The sequence below is a fragment of the Coturnix japonica genome, chromosome 1 (genome assembly GCF_001577835.2).
Source record: "Coturnix japonica isolate 7356 chromosome 1, Coturnix japonica 2.1, whole genome shotgun sequence".
NCBI classification, from domain to species: Eukaryota; Metazoa; Chordata; class Aves; order Galliformes; family Phasianidae; genus Coturnix; species Coturnix japonica.
Genome location: NC_029516.1, coordinates 108597243 through 108620342, shown reverse-complemented (window position 1 = coordinate 108620342; position 23100 = coordinate 108597243). Strand labels below are relative to the sequence as shown.

The window sequence follows — 23100 nt, the reverse complement described above, 5'->3', positions numbered from 1 at the left end:
TGGCTATTTTCAATAACAAATCAGAATTAAAATAACAATACTAGCATGACTCAGAAAGGCATTTTTACAAAAGTCATTCTTTGGTCATTTCCTACCCCCTTTTCTTGCCACATTCTGTATTACAAATGAGAAAATTTCACTTCCCTCAGCCATAGTGAACTCAAAACTTATAGGAATAATATAAAGGTTGTCAGACAATTTGTACTATTTTCCTAGTAAATTTTTCCATTCAGTTCTACTGCTTTTCTCTGCTACTGTTGTCTGTCTCTGTGCTCATGTTCTGTGAAATGTCCTCACTTCCCTGTTTGTGGATTCTGTTCAGCCACTAACAATTCATTTTAAAGAAAATCATTCTTTGTTTGCTAAGTTTAAATCCTATTTGCATTTGGTGTTGCTTTTTAGCCTTTTCAAGTCTCAGTTACAACACTGTGTTCTTAAGGGTTCTTTTTAAGTTAAATGTACACAAAGGGATAGGCAGAATAAAATCAAGCTCTTATTGTCTCACATTTATAACATTAATGCTAAACAACAAAAAGTACCTTAAGCCATAATTTAATCAAATTTATCAAACTCAGAATTTACTGAAGCAATCTGTGATTTAAACCACCATTTTTTTAGTTGCATTTCTCACCTTGGCACAGTTTAGGTGTTATTTTCTTGATGGTGGTGAGGTCAGGTCTTTATTAATGAAAGGCAAAACAAATTTTGGAAATCACTCTGTGAATTGAAATCCCAGTTTCCAACTGTGGTTTGTTTGGGGGCTGTTTTTTTTCTTTAAGGTCTCATCCTTCTGGGATTTTCTAGATTCAGAGTCATTCAGGGGGTTGGCTACAGTTTCCTGGGACGACTTAGATTATTAAATTTTTTCCGGTCCTTGCTGCAGAAAGAACTGCAGCTTCTGGTTCATTTAAGAAAGGGATTAAATCAAATTTGGTGGCCAATTCCGTACATATGGTTGTTTCTGTACTTAAGTTTTTGCTTGACATACCTTCCAGGAAGTTTTAATTCAGAAACATAGATTACTTAGAGATGGTGATATACTTTTGCTATCCTGGTGATGTACTTTAGTTATCCTGTCTGACTTACCTATTCAGCTTATACATTTCTTAGTTTTGGGACTGCCTCTTAGTTTGTGAACAGTAGACTTTGTGACTATTGGCTCCTGTAGGTACTACTGTGTAACAGCTGTTAAGAGATAGTGCTTTGGTGTTGCAATAATCACAAATTACATGCATTTCTTGTTTATTTTTTAAAATTTGCCATTAGCAGAGTGACCAGATTCCATCAGAAACAAATTTAACAACACCTCCAGTAAAAGATTCCTCCAGAGATGTTACAGCTGCATTTCATTCACGGCGAAAATCTGAGGTCTGAATCATGCTAAAGTCCTTAAAATTACAATTAAGAGGCAAAATTTTGCTAATGCCATTTTGGAAGAAGTGAACAAACAGCAAAACCAAATAATTGTTGATTATGGGGTATGTGGTTTTGAGACCAGCAGTTTTTCATAGCATGAAATGAAAACTGTCTGTAGTAAAGTTTGGAGTTTATTGCTTGTGTATGTTAGTTGAAAACACTGCAAATCAGCCTGTAGCCTTTCATTTTAAATAGCTGACTCTTCTTTTGTTTAGGGTGGAGCATATCATGATCCACACACAGAAGATGGAGCATCTACTAAGGAAAATAGAATTCTGTATAATGAAGGTGTTCCAAGAAGAGTTGGCAGTTTTTACAGAGGTAATTTTGTGGTGCATCTTTAAAAATTAAACAAGAATTTTAACATGGAACATAGGTGAAGTTGAGGAAGTTGGTGCAGAGCACTAAAGTGAGCAATGTAAAAAAACAAAAAAGAATGGTTACCATACTTTCAGATTCTAGACTGACTTACTCAGTTGTATGGAGTAATTGCATTAGGATTCATTTTGAGCAAAAAGTATTTTTGCATATTTGAAAAAGCATATTCAGTGTGGTACTTTGTAAGCCAGAAGGTAATTTATTAGGGAAAGTTGAACAAAATAAATGAAAATTGCTGAAGTAGACAACTCGTTATTTTTTTTAATGTCAATTCATATTTTAAATTCTTAGTAATATTAAATCTTAACACCTTTGTACCTGTGACACATTGACATGCTGATCAGTCTTAGATAATACGGTACCTGGATCTTCCAATGCTACTTGTTCATTCATTGAAACTTAGATTTGTGTCTTTTGCACAGGCTTGCTAAAATTCAGGGTTTTGGCAAATAAAAGCACAGCTGTGCAAGCCCAGTTGAGATTAAACAGTAAAGCAGGAGCATATATACATATATACACACATGTGTGTGTATTTGCATGTGTATACATGAATAGATAATGTTCTGGTATGGTACAATAAAAACAGTGATTTGTGAGCAGCTGTCTCATGGCTAAACCTGGGTAATCCTTTTGAAGAAAAAAGGATGACGAGCTAATTACTGTCCTACGAATATTAGGAGGCTTTTGGGGCTCCCCTGAACCTTAAGTAGTCACAATCAGCTAAAATTCGATTATGAGTCACCTAATAACCTTAAGTAGAGTTTCCAGTCTCCCTCTGATCCTCTTCAGGTTGATCAATTGGCAGTTGACCTGCTTTAGCCGTGTTCAGATCTGCCGATCCTTGTCAATTTCCCATTGCAATTATTTAGCTACATACAGGAAGCAACTTTATTTTAATGCACAGGCTTAACCGTTTCATTGGGAAAGTGGTATTATATAAGGCTTGAGTTAAGACAAAGGGGGAGCTGTAGTATTTTGTGTCTTTAATACCAGTAATCCAACCTTTTATTCTGTTTCCTGTTTTTAACTATCTGTCACACTTGCAGGCATCTTTAGATGACCTTTAGAATATCTTACCCAAGTTCTAATGATGCCATCATTTTACAATACTATCCTGCAATTATTATAAAATAAGGGCTTTCCAAACTGTAAAAGATAGAAAGTGCTTTTCTCTGCTTTTACATAAAGTGCAACTGTTACTTCATCTGTTTCTGTAGAAGAGGTAGAAAGGAATTATACAATTCAAAGATGTGATTTTTGGCAGAGCTTAGTATACAGTGTTCGCTCTTTCTCTGTCCAGTTCCATCTCCGCGTCCAGACAGCACATACATAGAAAACAATGTGTCAAACAGAGCCTCTGTACTACCAGCAGACAGCAGCACCGCGGCAAACCACTCCAAGAGACAAACCACCTTTGATACCTGGTGAGTTGTTATTTACACAGATGTGTAGAGAATGGCAGGACAAAAGAAAAGGATTTTTAAGAGGAGAAAAATAACCTATGAGATTTTTTTCCCCCCAAAATTTGCTATTGTGTATACATGCTTTAGTGCTCCTTCTGACTGTACTGAAATGACATTGCATGTTTGCTGTCCCCTTCTGAGCAACAAGAAATACTTCATTGCATTGAATGCATTAGAAATGGTGTTCTTTTGTCTGCTCTTTCTTGTTTTTTCCCCATTATCAACCTTTGGTTAATGATAATACAAACTGCTTATGTGCATATAGTAAACCTGTAGCTTCATCTGTGGTTTCTAGAAGCATGAATTGTCAAACAAATGTAGAAAATACGTATATCAAAATGCATGTTTCCATATATAGAATAGAACCGTGTTAATGAAGAATATAATATTCACCCTGCAGCGGGGACTGCTGCTTTCTTTGCTTATGCATCACAGAAGGAATTGAGCACATTCTATGGGAAAGTGGCTAAAGCAACATCTTAGTGGCGTATATCGATTTTAAAAGATTTGAAAGTATCACATGATGCTATTATATAACATAGAGCAATTAACTCTAATTATGCTAATGGAATGGCAGTATATGCATAACTTTGCAGGACTAAAAGGGAAACATCTTAATTTTCTCACTGTGAGAGCTGTAAAGCTCTAACATAGTCTTAATGTTCTACTTTGTTCCATCACAGTGAATGAAAATAAGCCAACAGTTTCCAAGGATTGTTGGGAGGAATGGGCTGTATGCGTTCTCATGACTAAAGTGTACTTTGTACCATTATCTGAAACGCTGCTCTCTGAAAGTGCGATAAAATTATGCTGGCTAAAAAAAAACTGTTGCTTTGGTTTGTTAACATATTGTATTTTCATGTGAATAATATGTGAATTATCTGCTTAAGAAAGAAAGGAGGAGGGACACGAACAAATGCTATCTCAGCTTTTGTTCAGGTTACATACCCATGTCAGCAGTGGAAGATGCTCCAGAACATTTGTCACCTGCTCTGATTCTCTAGAATCTGCTTCCTGTCCTTCAGTAGCTCCACCTACATCGGTTTTGTTTGCAAGTTAGTTTTGGGATTTGGTCATTTATGTAAAAAGGTGGTACCATTGTTGTAATTTATGTGGCTAAATAAGGTCTTTGTTTTCACTGTTGAAGCTTTTTACGTCTTTTCTTATCCTTCATATTTGAATCTTATTATCTTGCATACTAGAAGACAACTGGAATCTTGTTTTCCCTTATACGTCTTCCAGTAATATATTACCTTTTATTATGTGGTTATTACAAAGGAACATGTAATGTTATTTCAACTCTGAACTGAAATAATAACATATGTTGTTAGAGCTGGTTGGGAATTTTTTGACCAAGTATTTATTTTCCTTACAATTACAAATTACCAAAGTCAAAACTTTTCAAAGGAACAAACTAGCATCAACTAACAATTTTTGGGAAGAGTCTTCAGTTCCAGCATCTAATTGCCAGTCGAAACCAGAGAAACACTCAAAATAGTGAGTACTGTAGGGTCAGTGTTATTTTTGGCATGTGAAGAACTCAAGCACAGGGCCTTTGTTCTTTGTTATTTAAACCAGAGACATGAAGCGAGATCTTGGATCTAACGAGTGAATGCCCTGAACCAGAAGTTAAAGCGCATTCTCTTTTTACCCTAAATATATTCTCCTTTAGAAATTTCATCTTGTTGAAATAATGGAAGGGCCAGAGAGATGCAAAGTACAGCCTAGTGAAAAAGACCCTTGATTAACTTGGAGTTAGTCCTTGCTTTGTTTTATATACTCAGATATTTCCACAAAGTGGAACGGCTCCTTTGAGAGGAAAAACCCACAGAATAATCATTTAGTCTTGTGAAATGGAAAGAATGGCAATGCCCTCAATAGCAAGTTAACTTTGGGATGCATTCCTCTTTCTCTTTCCTTTTCCTACTCCCAGTTTTCCTGAAGTGCTTCCTGCCCAGCTCTACCTGTTGCTCTGTGCAAGCTGTCCCAGCAATGGTCCAATGTTGTTGCAGAATTGTTCTGTGCCGTAAATGCAGATTTTTGAGTGATGTAGAGTCTGTGTTCCTCTACTCAATTTTCTGTATAGAAGTTGTGTAAATGCTTATGAAAATGTCGAAAGCGCTAATGGATTGTGATTTTGCTTACATCAATTTTATGATGAAGTAAATATTTGATGTCTGACAGACATACATAAATGGTACGTAACAATTCATCTCAAATTATGAGTGACATGTATTCCACTCAGACTTGCCCCTGCTGTAAAATACTGCTCCTCTCATACTACTGCTCTGTGTTACCTTTCTTCTGTCAAAGATTTTGTGAATGTTTGCAAGACTGAATTGTCACAAATGTTCCCTTGTCTTTGTGTGCATTTCTTCACTCTGTCCCTGCTGTCCTGCCTCTTTGAAATAAAGATGTTATAAACTCTACTTTTGTGATCAGGTTTTACTATTAAATTACTATTTTACTATTACATTACTAAACTATTTCGGAACTTTTGAGAATCTGATTTGGGGGGGAAAAAAAAGGGTTGTTTTTTTTTTTTGGTTTTTTTGGGTTTTTTTTTTGCTTGAGTTTAGTTTCTCCTGAATGGCCTTGAGATTGCTTAGTATTCCATCTTTAGAAACAAGCATAGATGTTTAATTCTCTTTCAAGTTGCACAAGCTTTGTTGTGAGCTGGGCATAACTAGTAGGTAATAGGCAAGATACCTAACCTTGTTCTACTACTGTGCCAAAATGCTGACCTGTGTTACCCCTAGCTTTGCATTATTATCATTCTAAATATTTCTTCGGAATCAACTCTGATGTTCATTATCATACATCATACTGGAAATGCTTGATTGCTTACAAGGTATTTGGAAACGTTTGGAAAGCCTTGTTGCATGGATCTTTTTGTCCATTAAAGCTTATTTGTTCTGTGACAAACAGCCGGAATGTGTCATATCTGCCTGCAAAAATAATAATGAGGCATGCATATATTATTTTCTAGATGTGTAGAAATAAATAAGCACACAAACACTCTGTGACTCAAGAACAAAGAGAAGAACATCCTACTCTTGGGAGTGTCAGAGGCTTACTCTTATCTCTCGTTAGTTGTCAGCACTCCAAAACATATATGTTATGAATGTGACCCAGCTGTCTTTAATATTGCTGTTTCAGTGTCAGTGTGAAAGTACAGTCACACTGAGCTCCCTGAAACTAGAAGGTTACCAGTACCTGAACAAGGCAGCTGAAAGCTTGTTCAGCTGTCTGCAGTATGAATATTCATGCATTGCAAATTTGCTTTAGTTCGTTTACGAATGCCTAGAATTTATCTAATTTATTTTTTATTTTTTTTTTAAATTAAGCTTGTAGTTTGCAAGTTTAAAAATCAACAGTGTGTTACACTGGTATGGATATAGTATGGGTGCAGGCTTTAGGAATCTGCTCGGCATAGCTTGAAGGTGTTCACCTTCCAAATGGTATCACTTTCCCTCTGACATTTCCTTTCCAAGACTATGGCATATGCATTATCTTCTGCTCTGTTTGGTTTTTCATCTGTTTGGCTGCTTCTCAGCCTCCCTGATAGTGCATGGTAGGCTTTTTACTACTAAACAGCACCTCTTCACTGTCCCTTCCCTGGTCATCAGTGGGTTTGGTTTTGTACTAAAACTGGGCAGTGAAATGTAACGCGATTTGAAAGGAAGCCTTCCACAGTTTGTAGTCATCGATATTCTGTTTGAGAAATAAGCCTGATGAACTATGAGTTTTTTTTTTGTTTTTTTTTTTTGCTTACTGTATAGAGGGGGTGTACATATAAAGTATGTATACATACATATAAAGTAATGTATACTTTTTTTGTCAAGCCGTAATATGGTGATCCTAGTAGTTACAATGGCTTCTGCTTTGTATTCAGTATATAAAATGGTAGACCTGGGCTTTATTCCAACTAATAAACCCTACCTTTTTCATGAAAAAAAAAGTGACTCTTACCAGAGATCAAATCTAAACACTGCTTTTCAAGCTCTCAGTGCCAGGCTTTGAGACCAATACATCTGAAAGGTACTATGGGCTTCAGCTTGTGGGATTGATATCTTAGGTAAACTACGTATTTGAGATGCTTCTCAGGTCTCTGACGTTATCTTGCTTTCTTTTATGGTAACTGTATAACTGCCAACAATTTATTATTGCTTGTTCACGTTTCTTTGAAAGAAAACTTCAGACATTTCAATAACTCCTCCATTAGACCCAAATCTTGCTCATGTAGTTGTGAGCAGTTCTCTAAAGAGAACAGTACTGTGGCAGTTAGAGGATTTCTGACCCAGCTCCCTGCTGAGATTAAGGTTAATGAAGAGTAACTTAAGCTGAAGTGTGAGGAGTTGCTTCCAGAGAAGAGCTGTGTGCGGTATGAGTGTATATGTGGCAGCATGAATACAGCATGCTTCTTACTTTCTGAAGTCTATATTAAAGCACAGCAGCTTGCCTGCCCCATGCATGTTTGCTGCTACACCTTGATGTACCTGCACAAGGTTGGATGCCTTTCCTGCCCAAAGGGAGATAAATGCTATCGATAGTGTTAGTCACAGCATTTCTCTTGTTTCTATGTCTTTTTCCAAGTATCTTTGACCAGAATTGTGATCTATATTATGTGTCCTAAGCATACTAAAAACAAAGAGTAAATAATGGAGAAGAGCACATTTTGCTTTTAATTTCTGGCTGAGGGCAAGTTCTGTCAGTGAGGACTTTTCTCTATGGCTGTTCTTACCTGCTAGTAAAAGAGGCACTGTGTAACAGGCTCTGGTACAACCGCTTGCTCTCCAGACCTGAAGCTTGATGCAAAAGACCAAGACTTGGCAGTTACACTGTAAGAACTGCAGTGTGACTACACCACTGATTTTTTTCTAATAGTCTTTTTTATTTTTCCATTTTTTCCCTGTACTGTCCACTGTCTGAAACCCATCTTTTGGGATGCCTGAAATACCCCAGTGTTTTATCTCATCGATCCAAATGTTCTGCTCTATTTTTACTCATTACAAAATCCTGGTGTTGAAGCTTCCTGCTGTAATGCTATATATGTTCACTCTCTTGATATAATGAGCATGTGTTTTGAAGTAGTTGCTTCTCAAGGTCAGTGCTTTTTCAGACAACTGTATTGCAATATGAGTCATAGAAGTTAATGACATAAACCTGTTGGTGTAAAACCACTGCCTTTTGGGTAAGCAGCAACTTAAAATGAGCAGAGTTCTCAGCCTCTTAAATTTCTCCACCGTCTGGTCACTGGAGTCATAATGAAGGAATTTATGGCACAGAGTTCATTGGACCAAATAAAACAATTATTCTTGACTGAATCTGTCTGAAAGTGTGGCAAAAGTTGTCCCAGGTTTTATTCTGAAGATTAAGTTCACCTTTAAAACGTAGAGTGTTTCCACTGAAGGTTGGATGTTGGAGCAGAATAGCCGTAGCAGACATCAATGTGCAATAGCTCCTTTGGGGAAAGGTGTGAGCAATTCTCAGCCCCACAAATGACTTTCAGAGTACGAGCAAGATATCTGGGGCATTTGGTTTCCTCTAAGGTTTTCTAATAGATTAAGGAAGACAAAACTCCCCAAAATAAATATCTTTTAGTAAATAATTCAGTAGTTGTTTTGCCTGTGTGAAGTCATTCTTGAGAGTTGACAGATTCTGTAAAGCTTTCAGTAGTGTTTACTTTTGGGCTTTCTCCTTGATGTTTTAGATGAATAATACAAAGCTTACTGCTGTTATGCAGTGATACCAAATCCAGGGACATGACATAAGCAGGAACCTGTAGCAATGTGGGATCTTTAAAATATGTCATAGAAACTTAATATACTGAAGTAGAGATTTTTTCCCATATCACCTTTCACATTTCAGATTTTCACATCTTGTCTATCACACTGAATGCTTGAATGTTTTTTTGGATCTAGATTTAAATTACAAGAAATCTAGACTAGGAAAATTCCCACCATTTCCTCTGCCTATAAATCTTTCCCCTACGCACGTTTATCTTACTCAATAATTGCACTTTATTACAGTGTTTAAACACTGCATGCATTTCCATAGAACCAAGTAACATTTTTTTTCTATTTTGGGTAGAATTCGAGGAACTGATCAAGCCCTGTTTGAGAGTAAAGATACTCTTATCAATAAGAGAGGCATCTTTAGTCATTCCCACTGCAATTATGTGTTTCCCATTTGCCTGGAAAAAAAAATGTCAGCTTGGCATGTAGTAGCAGCTGAATCACCAGCTTGCAGCATAGTGCTGTAAGCCAGATTTAGAACCCAAAGACAACTATAGCAAAGTATTGCTACATTACAGTTGCTCCAAGAAAAGCTGCTTTTCCTCATCATCCAGATCCCTGAGGACTGTGGCCGTCCATCAGGTTTTGCAGCAAGACAGCAGAATAATTTCATTTTTGTTTTCAAACCCCTCAAGGCTAAAAAGGGCTATTAGAGCACCAAGTATGACCTCCACTGTGTTTGCTGCCATTAAATGTCATCAGTTCTCTGGGGTCAAGGCCCAGTTGTGTACCCAGCAGGAGTCCTGATCTGAAACGTCAGATTTCAAAAACTATCAAAAAGATGCCAATCTACTTCGCTAAAGAATTACTTCTGGTGGTTAATAATCCTCATTATTAAAATTGGTGCCTTATGTACAATATGGCTTCTGTGGCCTCATCATGTACCTACTTGTTATGTCTTTGCCCCTCTGCTTTAACCATTGAGTACTCTGTAATTTCTTCCTGGATAACTACCTGCACGCCGCAACCAAGAAAACCAGAAATGCTGGAGTTTGTGTTTTTTAACATACTAAAGACTTGGAAATCTCTGACTCTTTTAATGCAGGCTGTTCTTTCTACCTCTGTGAAACTTCCCTCTGCCATTTCCAGTTTTCATAATACTTTAAAGGGCGCTAGAACTGCATTCAGCTCTGACTCACCACTGTCCTACATAAGCCATCTTTTTACTCTATATCAGGACTTGACATACATAGTTTGCTGCATATGCTTTAAGTAAGTAACATGCCATTTATCAGCTGTGGATAATTCATCTGTAAACAAGACCTCAGGTGGAAATAAATAAAATTGCAACTTCAGGCAAGTCAACTGTTCCACTTTGGGGTCATCTCTTTTTGCCAGCACTGTCTCACCCATGCATAACAAAATAACTGAAGTATTTAAGTTGAAATGGGCAGCAATAGATCCCCAGACTTCCTTGATGATAAATTTGGAACCGTGTCAGCAAAGGTCAGGAATTTTGATTGAAAATGCTTTCTGCCTGGCAAACTTTGCAACTCCTGGCTCTCTAGCAGGCAGTGGATAAACTGGATCGGTGCTTTTATACTTCCTCATCTTTTCTATGTTCTCTAAGTTATGATTTCAATTTTTAGAAAAGACCTTTGGTGTAAATACTTTGGTTGGAATATTAAATTCTGGCTTAAAAGAAAATGAAATAGAAATGCATGCTTGCCTTTCCCTTAAATAACTATTCAGTGGTTTGAGCTAGTAACTTTACCCTGACACTGTGTTCTTCCTGTTCCATTTAATAAGGTTATCTATCCATTATTTGTACAGTAACCCTTGAACCAATGAATGCTAAAATACTAAGAATCTTAGTGCTTTAACCGTTAATTTTCATTCTTTGGCTTAAGGTCTCGTTATTATGCAGAAATTGCAAAGCATCGAAATAAAATCTATCTTACGATACCTTATCTCATGTCTAGGAAAAGTCCTGAAAATCTTAACAGTCACTCTGAACAGCTTAAGGAGAAAGAAAAGCAAGGTTTTTTCAGGGCAATAAAAAAGAAAAAGAAGAAATCTCAAACCGTAAGTATACAATTATTTATGAAAGAAAATATATTTATCAGTTTTAAATGGCGCTATTTTAATATGCTAGGCCAGTACAGTACGTTTCTAGTATTTGTGGTCATACCTGCGTGTATGTATTTGTTTTTACTTTATTTTCTGTTTTCTCTATATGACAGTCAGATATGTGTGCTGTATATGTCCTTGTATTCATTCAGATACTTCAACATCCAATTTAGGCGCAGCTTTTAAGCAGGTGTTGCAACAGATTCTTTTGCAGGATATGGTGATGCCGTTCAAAGAGCAGAAATGCATTACTGTCCTCAGAGCTTGAAAAACTTCAGGCTCCCATTAGGAAGATCAAACAGCTGTAAAAGAGAATTCTTGAGGACCTTTTTCATGGCTGAAAACATCCCTGATTACAAGCCAATGCAGATTTATACATATCCTTACTCCTATTTCTTCTCATTCTTAAGGAGAGGGAAAGAAAGAGAGGGGGAGAGAGAGGAGGTTTACATATGGAGGGGAAACTGCAATGTCTAGTTAGAACTGGTGTTCAGGAAGACACATACAATTCCTGAATTGAGAGAGTGATAAAACTCTTGCATCCTCAGCTACAAACCTGCTGACATCAACTTGATCCAAAAAACTAACTCTCGTTTCTACTTACAGTTGATTACAAGGCAGTCTCAAGGAGCAGCCTGTGCATGCCATGATATGCACAAGTGTCTGGCTCACTGTTTGTTAGTTGAGGAAGTCTCCCTAACAAACATTGAGATGTTCCTTAGGATCTTCCAGTGCAAATGAAAATCAATAACTTCAGTTCAACAGCAAGTTTGACTTCAGTAGTAAAACCTTCTACACCCATAGTAAAAGCTCTTGGCAACTATGTGAATGTTTTCTATGAATTCATGTTAAAAAATCTAACATAGAGCTTGTGACTATCTGAGTTTTTGGTTTTTGTTTCTGAAGTTTATAATTCTTACACATTCCTAGAAGTGTCTCATTCTGCCTATATACTCTGATAAAAACTTGCTGCAGCAAGTAACAAAGTAGGCCAGAGAACAGTCATAATGGGAAGCATGCCGTAGAGTTTAAGAGGGTGCTAATATCACATTCACTAGTTATTATTTACTTCTGATATTCTTTGGAAAGTCTCATTTTGCTTGTGATTATCATAGGAGTCACAAAAATGACTGAAATTGAATTAAAGGTATCTTCTTAATAACACCATTCTCAAAATTCCTGATAGCTTAGAACTGATATGATTTGTTGACATATCATTGTTCAGAGTTGTTCCCAATAACCATTCTGACTAGAATGAACCATTCTCCAGCTTCAGTTCTCCATGGGATTAATAATCATTATTGTCTGCCATGGGAACTCTTTGCAATATTGTTTCTGCAGAGCTGCTCTTATTCATTCTTCTTTTATCTTGTTGGGAGTCATTTAGTAATGTAGCATTGAAGTTTGCTAGAATCACAGGGTTGTTTTTTAACAAACATTTTAATATCTATGAATGCTGTGTATGGTGTCAACATGCCCTTCTTTAGGCAAAGTCAGACTTTGACACGTATGGTGAGCAATGGGGCTGAAGAAATTACATCCTTTGGAAACAAACAGAAGCAAATGAGCATTTTTTCTACTGATGCTTTAATTCCTTTTTAATTTACTGCATTGCAAACAGGAAATTCTTCTGACCATAGGGTTTCTAAAGAAGCTATGCTATTTAGTGTCTTTGTCTTTTGTTAACTTGCATAGTACCTAGAAGATGAGAAGCTTGTTTGAAGCCCTTCTCTTCTGGTGATGCACCCGTTATTCTATTTAGTCGTATGAATATTAGACTGTACTGTAGAGTTTAATTTTGGTAGGTAAAATAATGCTTGTTTGTACCTCAGCTGGGGAGAAATGTTGTTCATAATTTTAATTCTTGATAGTTTATTATTATCATTATTATTATTAATAATTCCATTTACTGCTATGCTCTTTGACTGTGTTAGGGAAGTAAAGCTGAAACAGGCAGTGCTCTTGCAGTTGTACATCAAGTTGGTGGAGTCGTATTTTGGTCAGAACTGAAATAATTAATCTTGGAGCCATAGCCCTTATTAAAAGCTAGAAGTAGGACACTTGTATTTTTTCCAGAGGTAATTATTGACTGCTCTTGCTAAAACTGATTGCTAATATTATAAGTATATCTTTGATATTTTACCTGTATAAAAATAAGAAGTGTCATATAATTGTAGATCCTTATCATAGGAGTTCCAAAACTCAGTAAAGACAACAATACATGCCTGCAGTTTTCAAAAGGCTTTGAGATGCACTCTGCAATGCTCATGGGAAATGAATATAAGAATACGTGTACTGATCTCTTTTTCCATGCTTTATATGCACTGAGCTCCTTGAATTTATTCCATGCACTTTTCTTTATTGAATCATTATATTTTCCTGAAGCAGATTATACATAGGGTTGATACTTGGTACCATTGGAACTACAAAGTAAAGTAATGAATTTATATGGTAAGGACAGGTCTCTTGCGTTGAAATGCTATGCATTTAGATTTTGTATCTTATATTACAGACAGACTCAACCAGCGGGGAGAATCCAAGCATCAAGAAATCCCTCTTTCCTCTTTTTAATTCAAAGAATAATTTAAAGCATAGTTCTTCTTTGAAAAAGCTTCCTGTAGTCACACTACCCATGGTATTAATTTTTAAGTACAGTAGCTCTGCAAAATGCTCCAGTAAACTTGTTTTACTGACTACAGCAGCATGTGTTTTATTTTCATGGGGTCACTTTCTCTTCATGCCAGTTAAGTATCTTGGGCCAGTTCGATAAATTGAAGTAAAATTGGCAGTTCTGTTGCAGTAGACTGTGTCTGAAGACAAATGGTTTTTGACTATCTGATATACTGAAAGTGCAGTGTATGTCGCTCCAGAGAAACTGCGTATGTCTGAAACTAAAAATATTCTGTCCACTTCAATCAGGAAAAAAAATTCACTCGGTTTGGTTCATAGCTATATTGAAAATGCATTTTCTGTGTCAGCTGCTCCGTTATACATGAATTTAATTAAATATTAACAGATTATCTGAAATACCAATTCTAGCTCATGTTTTTAGTGCATTTTTGTTTGTCCTGATTGTTCACGTTAAAAAGACAGCTTCCATTCAAAAATATGTCCAAATGAGTTGTCCTTTTTGTCCTTTTTTTTTGCTTAAAACTCTTGAAGTCTCTATGTTAGCCATAAATTCTCTTGAATTTGTGTTTTGTTTTCTTAGGTTTTTCTTGAGTTTTTCAGTTTGTTCTTTGGTTTAGGATATCTGTGGAGGAGCAGAAAGATGGGAAAAGGAGAAGCTCTTGTTTTGTGATGGCAAAGTCAGGCAGACGCCACTTCAGACATGATTTTGATCTGCCTCACGCAGAAACAAATTTATAGAACTGATCCATGGTCTTAACTGCAGTGCGGAATGCTTTTACATGAAGATGAGGCTCAAAAATTTATTTATTTTTGGTTGATTTTTTTGGGGAGCCCCGTTTAACTGCTCTCTCTTACAACAAATAACACTAACAGCATGTGAATGCTTTACGGGCTAAGGGTATAGCAAATCTGCATGACCTCTGCAGCCACTTATTCTTACTGTGGGGGAAATACTGAAAGGAGATTGCAATTCTGCTGCAGTAATCAGCTTTACTTTCATTATGTAATTAACTGGGGAAAAATGATTTACAAATATTCTGTAGAATATATTGAGAGAGCAGTATCTAATGTTTTGTTGCAGATGCCTGGCACTGATGGTCAGGATCTCCTGGCGTTACAGAAAGCCATTCATTCTTCTAATCACCAGAGCAGCAGGCAGAAGGATTGGCATCCTGAGAAGATGACAGAAATCCAGCCTCATGTGAGTGGCATTATCACTTCCCTGTATTCGAACATCTGAGGTACCTCGAGAACTTTTGTGTACTCAGGCTTACCCTGGCACTTGTTACCCATTTCAGTAGCCCTACGTGTCCCTTTTCCTTCCACCTGCTCACCAGCTAAATAAGCTGTGAGGGTTAAGAGCTGCTGGCAAACAAGATATCTGACCGCTGATTTCTGCCAGCCTGTCAGTGCAGATAGTTACTTGGGTTTGAACCACAATGAGAAAATATTTTTCTCAAGTGTGTTTTCTCAACTTGGAAGGAAATATGCCATGTGAGTACATATTAAAAGTGAAAAAGTCCTGTGAAGTTCAAGGATTTCTTTCATTATTTAAGATGTGACGGCTTTGTTATAGGAAGTCTGGTGCGATACAATAACAAGAGATCAGAAGGTCAAGCGCTTTCCCCATGTCTTTCAGAGCCAGCCATTAAAATCTCTGCGAAAGCTATTGCACCTCTCTTCAAATCATTCTGTCCCTGCCGAGCCTCGCTTCCAACCCTTACCAAGTCAGCCGGCCAAACCTGCTTTTTCTGAAGTGCGAATTCACCCCATGAGTCAAAGCTCCAGCAGCAGCAGCAGCAACACACGGCAAGAGCCGCAGCCAAAGAGCCGGCCAACGCTGCAGATCCCAAGCCAGCTGGAGCCCACCTGGCACGTCTCCCCCGTCAACAGGAGCGCCAGCGATGGGCCCCCCTACTCCGAGCAGCCGCCTTCCAAGAGTGGACAGAACGGGCACACATATAACCGAACAAACCGGTCACGGATGCCAAATCTGAATGATCTAAAAGAGACAGCCTTGTAATTGCTCCAGAAGATAGGCCAGTTCACGTGGAGGTCAACGTAGGGGAGCGGTGGTAGTTCTGGTGATGGTAAGACTGTACTTTCAGCTTTATAAAGGTGTGCAATATGTACATGTGGAGCCACGCTGTTTGGCGCCACATTGAGAGTCAGGGATTATACAGTAAAATGAGTTGAATTAGGAATTACTGGTCATCAGAAATGTCACTGGACGAGAGGCAGAGTGTGCCATTCAGGGAGAAAAATGTATTGCCATTTTCTCTCATTTACATTCCAGCTTAGTGCACATCTCTGTTGGAAAGCTGGGAGATTTCTGGTATGTGTTGGCACTTAGAAGGGTGAAAACATTCATGTGCAGACCTATGCCCTTACTACATTTTTTGCTGCCTAGTTAAAAACAGTGGGTTTTATGTGATAAAAGTGTATCCCCATTAAGGGTTTAAAGTTAAATCGTATGTCTTAAATTTGTTTTTTAAACTTCCATATTTGATAGGATTTGTAATATTTATTTATGATGACCTAATATCGTACTGTTATAATCATATCTTTTATGTTATAATGTAAAGTTATTTGGAGCTGTTTGAAACATTGTGAAGCAGTGCAACAGCTACAGTAGTTTCTATAAAAAAACTAACGGTAACATTTATATATTGCATCAGGAGTATTTTATTCTATATATAAATATATATATAAATGGGAAATAACTGTCTGTTTTTTAAATATACTCATTTAAAAGAAAAGTATTGTTATGACACTATCTGCCATATTTTTATACATTTGTGATATAAAGTGCAGTATTATACTTCTAATAAAAGGAAGTTGAATGTCGATATAAATGTGACTGTAACAGTATGAATCTTGCTCAGCTACAAGAGCCCAGCATTAAAGGAATTACTGGTAACAAACAAAAGACATCGTTCAATTCCGAGCGTTATAATGGGCTGTTTTGTTGGAGGTATTGGCTAAATGTAAGAGACTGCAGAACTGTACAATAATCTAAGTGTGGTATGTTCTCCCCTGTATCCCTAGCTTTCCTAATAATACTAATGAGATTTCTGCATCTGCATCGAGAGACCAGAGCCCCAGGACGACTTGTGTTGGTTTCTTGTCTTTTTTTTCCTCTAAAGAGATAAAGTGCCCCATGACTACAAGCTAAAGCAGGTGCTGTTCCACTTAATAGTAGGGGTGAAAACCAAAGAAACATAGCATGAATTGCAAGTGAAATGCCACACTTTCACATTTGATGCATAGCATGGCACTGCAGATCATGGTATGAGCTTTTTATGCATACGTGTATTTTACATCTTGTTAGCAGTCTATTAACTACTAAGATAAACACTGTATTTAAATTAAAAGTACTCTTGCACTTTTTTATTATATTTCAGGATGTATTTTAAAGCTCCACATCTGATATTTGGATGTTGAGGGAGAAGGTTGCCGTGCAGCTTAATGTCTCCCTAGATCTTACTGTCCTGATATTCCCACGCTCAGTTCAGTGACCAGTCTAAGCAAAACAATAGATCTTGGGTTCCAGTCTCCTATACGGCGTTGTCAAAACTGCCTTTGCATTGGTGAAGATCAAGTGTAGCAAATATATGACCTGATTCCTCTATTGCTACTGGCAAAATAAACTAAAGTTGAGTTGAGTCACTAGGAGTTAAAAGAATTATGCTGGTCTAAACTTTTGTGCAATAAGAGGAGAGTCGGGCCTGTAGTGTCAGAACAATACAATCTTTCAGTTTTAAACGCATTCATTCAACTCCCTCATTACTCCGCAGCATAGTCCACTCTCTATATTGTGTCCTCATAAGACACGTGTACCTGCAAATGTGTTGTCTGTTCCAAAAAGAGATTAACCTGAATGTAAACTTGATGATTTAGCCATAGATGTTAACAGAAGTAGCCAGACAGTAAGAGCTGAACTACTTTGATACCATGCAAATTGGACATGATGGTCGGTACCTCTTGAATCATACCAAAGTTCTAACAATAACTAATTTGGCACCACCACTTTAAAATCTTTCTTATAGAGTACAGTATGAAGGGATGGTACATCAGGTTTGTCCAGGGCAAGAAGTAAGTCTACTAAGAGAATTTACAAAATAATATGATTTCTTTGTCAATTGCCTGCAAGAAATGTGTGTGTGATTTTCTATAGATATTTATGGTATATACTATATTTATATATGCTGTAGTATATAAATAATGTATTTATGTATCATATATAAATACAGTAGATATGAAAGGATACTCAGATTCTGATAAGTTCAGTGGGCATCCAGGAAAGACACTGCGATATTTACTGGTCTTTGCAATCAAGGGAATGGCGTTGTATTGTAGAAGTCTCTTGGATTCCCCAGTTCATCACAGCCAGTTCACTCCTGTTGTCTGCTTTGAAATGAGCTGATGCCACTGAAATCCCTCACGAGAGCGTTGCCTAAGAGTGGGGCTCTAAGCAGTACAACACGAATGCCTCGGAGTGAGCGTTCATACCAATCCCTTCTGTACCTTATGGATATATTTCCTTTTGCCTCTACAAGAATTTTATATTGATAGTAAGAGCTTCATGCCGCAGATGATTGTACTGGGCTGTCCATGGCTATTCTGTTTTCTACCAAGGAAAAATGTTTCCCAAGGGTTGGTTGGTTCTTTTTTTTTTCCCTCCCCTCAGTACCCACTGAGTTGAATCAGGGTAATCTCTGACTGTACATAGAGCTGTTTAAAGTAGTTAGCAAAGCTTCAAGAGTGACCTAAAGAATGTTCAAGTGTTTGGTGGCCCATATTTACAAAACGCTGTGTCTACTTTTGTACTGCTTATTCTTCTCGACAAACCACAACAGAATTTAAGTTCAATACCAAACTGTGTTGAACATACGTAGTATTTTCTTTGTTCTGTTAGGAAGACCTTACAGCAGATGAACCAGCTGGCGCTGAGGTAAATTGTGCGTTTTTAATCTGGTCTAACTTCCGAATATTTAGAATAACACTAAAGCAATTCTGCTGAAGCTTCCAAAGGAGTCTTATTATATGGCTGTGATTTGCTGCCTCAATAAGGGAGAAGAGAATTACAGAGCAGACAATTTTATAAGCGTGAGCTTTCCTCCTCACTGGTCTTGTGTTACGTGTTCTATAGATTTACGTACTATAAATAATATTAGTTAAACTGTGTTTTATTCCTTGGCAAACTGCTTTGCCTTATTATGGCATCATTAATGATGTGAACAGTAAAGAAACTAAGTTTCAGAAGTGAATCACAGTCATTTTGTAGAACTCGAGCTGCCAAAACTCGTCTATAATGTTTTACTATAGTTCTTGTTAACTGACATGAAGCACCTTAAGCTCATCTTAATTGAAACTGTGTGAAACGATGTGAATAAGCTGTCCTTTTAAACTGCCATGAAAATGCATTAACCTAAAGCAACATGTGTTGTTAACAGACTTGACCACAGAGAGCAGTCCCTTAGGGCTGTTTAACGCTTTTTATTCTGTTATCGCAGTCTAAGATCCATAGCTCCTCTGAGAGGCTGCCAGCAACAGGCACCAGGCCAAGTTCATGTCAAGAAGTCAGTAATCCCAGATCTAGCCCAGTCTTTCTGAAACATTCTCTGTCCCACAGCACTTGGGACTGACACCAAGCCTTCCTTTCTGATACCAAACCAGACCCACTTAAATGGATGGGTCCTGATGCCACTCTGTGAACGGGTGCTGGTTCTCTTAAACCAGTGTTAAAGCAGGCCACAAACTTCCAAACTTAGAATACGCTCTCACATCATCTTCAGGCTTGTTGCCTTTCTGCTACACTAGCTCGTGTCTGGGAGCCAAGCTGAGAGCTCTGTCCAGCAGTAGGGTCCTGCGATAGGCCTTCAGTCAGTGCTTGTTACTGCAATCAGGTCTCCTAAAAGATGAATCTTAATGGTGTAAAAAGGCCACACACCAACCTTTGTTCACCCAGAACAAGCTGTATGTTCTTCACAGTTCAGTGCTGTGGTTCCTCGTAATGAAGGGAACTCTGAAAGCAATGCTGACATCTACTTAGCTAAGACAGAAAACAGGTGCTTTTGAGGGGAGCTTTGAGCTAGAAGCGCAGAGGGGTTTTTGTTCTTGTTTTGGGGTTGTTCATTTTTGTTTTGTTGTTGTTGTAGTAGTGTAACATGCTTCAAAAATATCTGCATGCACTTCTGTTTGTGCTGAAAACTGCCAGAGTAGAACTGGGAGTAATATTTGAATCTCATACAAGGATAGCCATATATTATGAACTGCAAATTGTGGGGTGGCAATGAATGTTTCTTTTATCCATTCCAGCTGTCATGCACAACATGGTTATTAATGGGATTATGTCATAAACCACATGTTTAGGCTGTTGTTCACGTACGTAGGCCCACCATTTGAAATAGGATTAGGAGTGTCACAGAAGATGCTTGGAAAGGTGATGTGCCCTATTAAACTGTTTTTTAAATGACCTTTAAATCAGGACAGTAAGAACAGGTGCCTTCCCCCACACAGCTTCCCCCAGTGGTGTCATGATGTTAACCATTCATTAACGGGGTTTGTAGTAAATCAGGAGAAAAGCCATTTAACTTCTGGCCTTTGTTAAAAAGGGAACAATTTGAGTAAACCCTTTTAATACAACACAGCTTGGAAGTTCTAGCTGTTGGCTCATTTCTGAGTCAAACAGCACCATGGTTGCTTCAGGCTCACCTGGCTTGTACACACCACGTGGTTCAGAAGTACTGAAGCAGAAGTTCTCTCACTCTGCAATCATGAAGCAAAGTCAATGGTAGTTAAGCAAAGCAAATTAAATTTTATAGGAGATCCTCTTTTAATTTGAAGGTAAATCCTGTCATAGGTCATCTGTTGTCTCAGCAGTCTTTTGTTATAGATACTGCATGAGACAGGATAGGTTCCATGTGAAGTTGATTTGCTCCAAGTTATGCTGGGATGCTTATTTATTACCCAGAGTATCACTGTATGCAGCCAGCTGCTTGGAGCAAAAGTTGGCTTTCTTGCCAATCTAAGCAGAAGATGCACAGAACTGTGAGAGGAAGAGCCCTCTATACATTGATGCTGTTGTTCCAGCAAGTCAAATTATTTCTCAGGCTCTTTTTAGAATGTAGCCTGTAAAGGTGACTCTTAAAATGTGGCTCAAGAGTCTGAACCTGGAATGTATAACTAAGGCTAAGAGTGACTCTACGCATCTCGTCTTCTCTACAAGTCAATCTACCTCCTCTCTTGCAGAATGTGGTTGGGGTTTTGTTTGTTTATTCTGAGTTTATTACTGACTCTAAATTTTGAAGAAGTGTATAAAAAGATTCTTCCTCTAGGTACTGTTAGCAACCAAGTAATACCATTTTGATGGGCCTTCATCCAATACACTTCTAAAACCTCCAAGCCATCTCAGCTCTCCTAGAATCCTGACACCATCCTCTGCACTGCTTTGCAGTCTTCCCTTGCTCTTCCCCACGTGGTTCTCAAATATTGCAGTTGCCTTGTTCTTTGTTGTTTCTCTAGTGCAGTTTATCAGGGAGTTAGAGGCCTTATCTACTACTCCACCCTGTTTGCTGTTTTATTCAAACAGCTATCCTTAGACTTGCTCAGGAGTTTCTTCACTTTTTGTTTTCCATTTCATCTGGGTGAGATACCTTACCTCATTGTGCCCCACCAAAACAGACTGCCTTCCCAGGCTTTCTGTTCCACCGGGTCTCTGTTTTCACAGGGCATCGTTTCTCTGGGTCCATTCTGAGAAATGCAAGGTGGCATCTTAATTGTACAGGTGTAGAAATGCTTTGTAGAGTAACTGCTTTCGTAGAGCTTTCCATGAGCAAAGTAACAGCATGTTCATATCGCGAGATGGAGGATGTTATTCAAGTTTCCTGTAGCTTACCAACCTCTTGGCATAAATTCTTGACTTGTAAATCCAATGGCAGAGCTTTTAACTGTTTAGTAAAGCAAAACCTTAGGTGTAGTTAACTGTCTCGGCTTCCCTTTTCTTGCTTTGTTGTTCTTTTTTTTTTCCAGCTAGTGCACATCTTAGACTACTGAGGGATATGTCTGCTCAAAGAGAGCAACATCTCTGCGTATGTGGTTTGTAAGGAGCAATGAGCTAAAACCTTCCACGAAACCGTCATTTGTTGGAAATTCTACACAGGGTTTTTTTAAGTCCGCTTAATCTGATGAGGACTTCCAGGACTGCTCACATCTCCACTGTGAAATACTGAATTCATTTCATTTGGTAGAAAGAAGGAAGAACTAAGTTAGGAAGAACGGGGTCTTTTCTTTCACGATCACTATTCCAGAAATACCCGACTGGGGAGGCGGCTTTCGAAACTCCTACATTTATGGTTACGGTTCCCCAATACTTCTAACAGCTCCCAGAAACCCGAAGTGCACAGATTGTCAGATCTACCATGATTTCTGTTGTGGAAGGAATGTGCTGTGGTGGTGTTCATCTTTTTAATCCTGGGATACAAATTGGTTTTAAATTGTGCTGAATATTTAAAGATGACTTCATGCAAGTTAATAAACCCATTTGTAAAATGTTTGTATACAACCCTTTGTATCATGTTGTTGGTACACCTTACCGAATTATTATTATTTTTTTTTCTTTTATTGGGCATGTATTCCATTCTTAACTTCTGTACAATTTATATCGTTGCTGTAAATATTCTAAAAGAGTTAAAAAAAAAAAAAAAAAGAAGAAGAAAGAAAAAAAAAATCCTGTGGTAACCTTAACAATGAAGCATGGAAATGGTTAATTTTTACTGAGCACAATGTATTTTTGAATGGGCCTTCCAAAATATGTCTTTAATAAAAATGCAGATTTTGCACTAGAAAATTGGCACGGCTCGATGGCTGCTCTCATTCGCTCCACGCTGCTTACAGAGCCTTCCTGGTGCCCCTGGATGGGGCAGAGCTGTAACAGAGCTGCTCTGCCCACGTCCTGATGCGCTCCCTGTTTGAGAAGCTGCACAGCTTCAAAAAACTTGAAATATTTGGCTCCCAATCCCTCACCCCTTGGGTAACTGGTTTGACTTCATGAGCAAAAGCTCTGCAGTTTTGTAATGGTGTTTTGGCGGCTTTCATAATGCCCTCAGTTGCACCCTTCTTCAATATGCTGTGTTTATGCAGAAGTGGAAGTCAAGCACACTTCTAAAAGCATTTTAGGACCACTTAATTAATTAAGCCTCTCAGCACCCCGCTTTTTAGATAAGAGGCAGAGGTTAAGTGAATTTCCAAAGGTCGATTAGCAGGCGAGTGGCACAGCTTGGCTGAGAGCAGAAACGTCTGCTTTAGAGCATTAAAAAGGCAGCAGCAGGCCCTTCCCCATC

At 38.0% G+C, this 23100-nt stretch overlaps 1 protein-coding gene across 7 annotated transcripts in view; it reads left to right on the top strand.

Annotated features, from left to right (window-relative positions):
- CDKL5 (cyclin dependent kinase like 5) overlaps positions 1-22610 on the top strand; it is a 117178-nt gene extending 94568 nt beyond the window's left edge. For 4 of the 7 annotated variants that reach the window (XM_015886065.2, XM_015886072.2, XM_015886087.2 and 1 more), the window contains exons 13-19: positions 1267-1368; positions 1632-1737; positions 3095-3218; positions 10978-11080; positions 13638-13760; positions 14838-14957; positions 15396-22610. In XM_015886065.2, coding sequence (XP_015741551.1) covers positions 1267-1368; positions 1632-1737; positions 3095-3218; positions 10978-11080; positions 13638-13760; positions 14838-14957; positions 15396-15779 — 1062 coding nt within the window. In that variant the 3' untranslated portion in view covers positions 15780-22610. The remainder of the gene's footprint in view (positions 1-1266; positions 1369-1631; positions 1738-3094; positions 3219-10977; positions 11081-13637; positions 13761-14837; positions 14958-15395) is intronic. The other 3 variants (XM_015886096.2, XM_015886105.2, XM_015886114.2) reach the window with 3 other exon arrangements.
- The last annotated feature ends 490 nt before the right edge of the window (positions 22611-23100 follow it).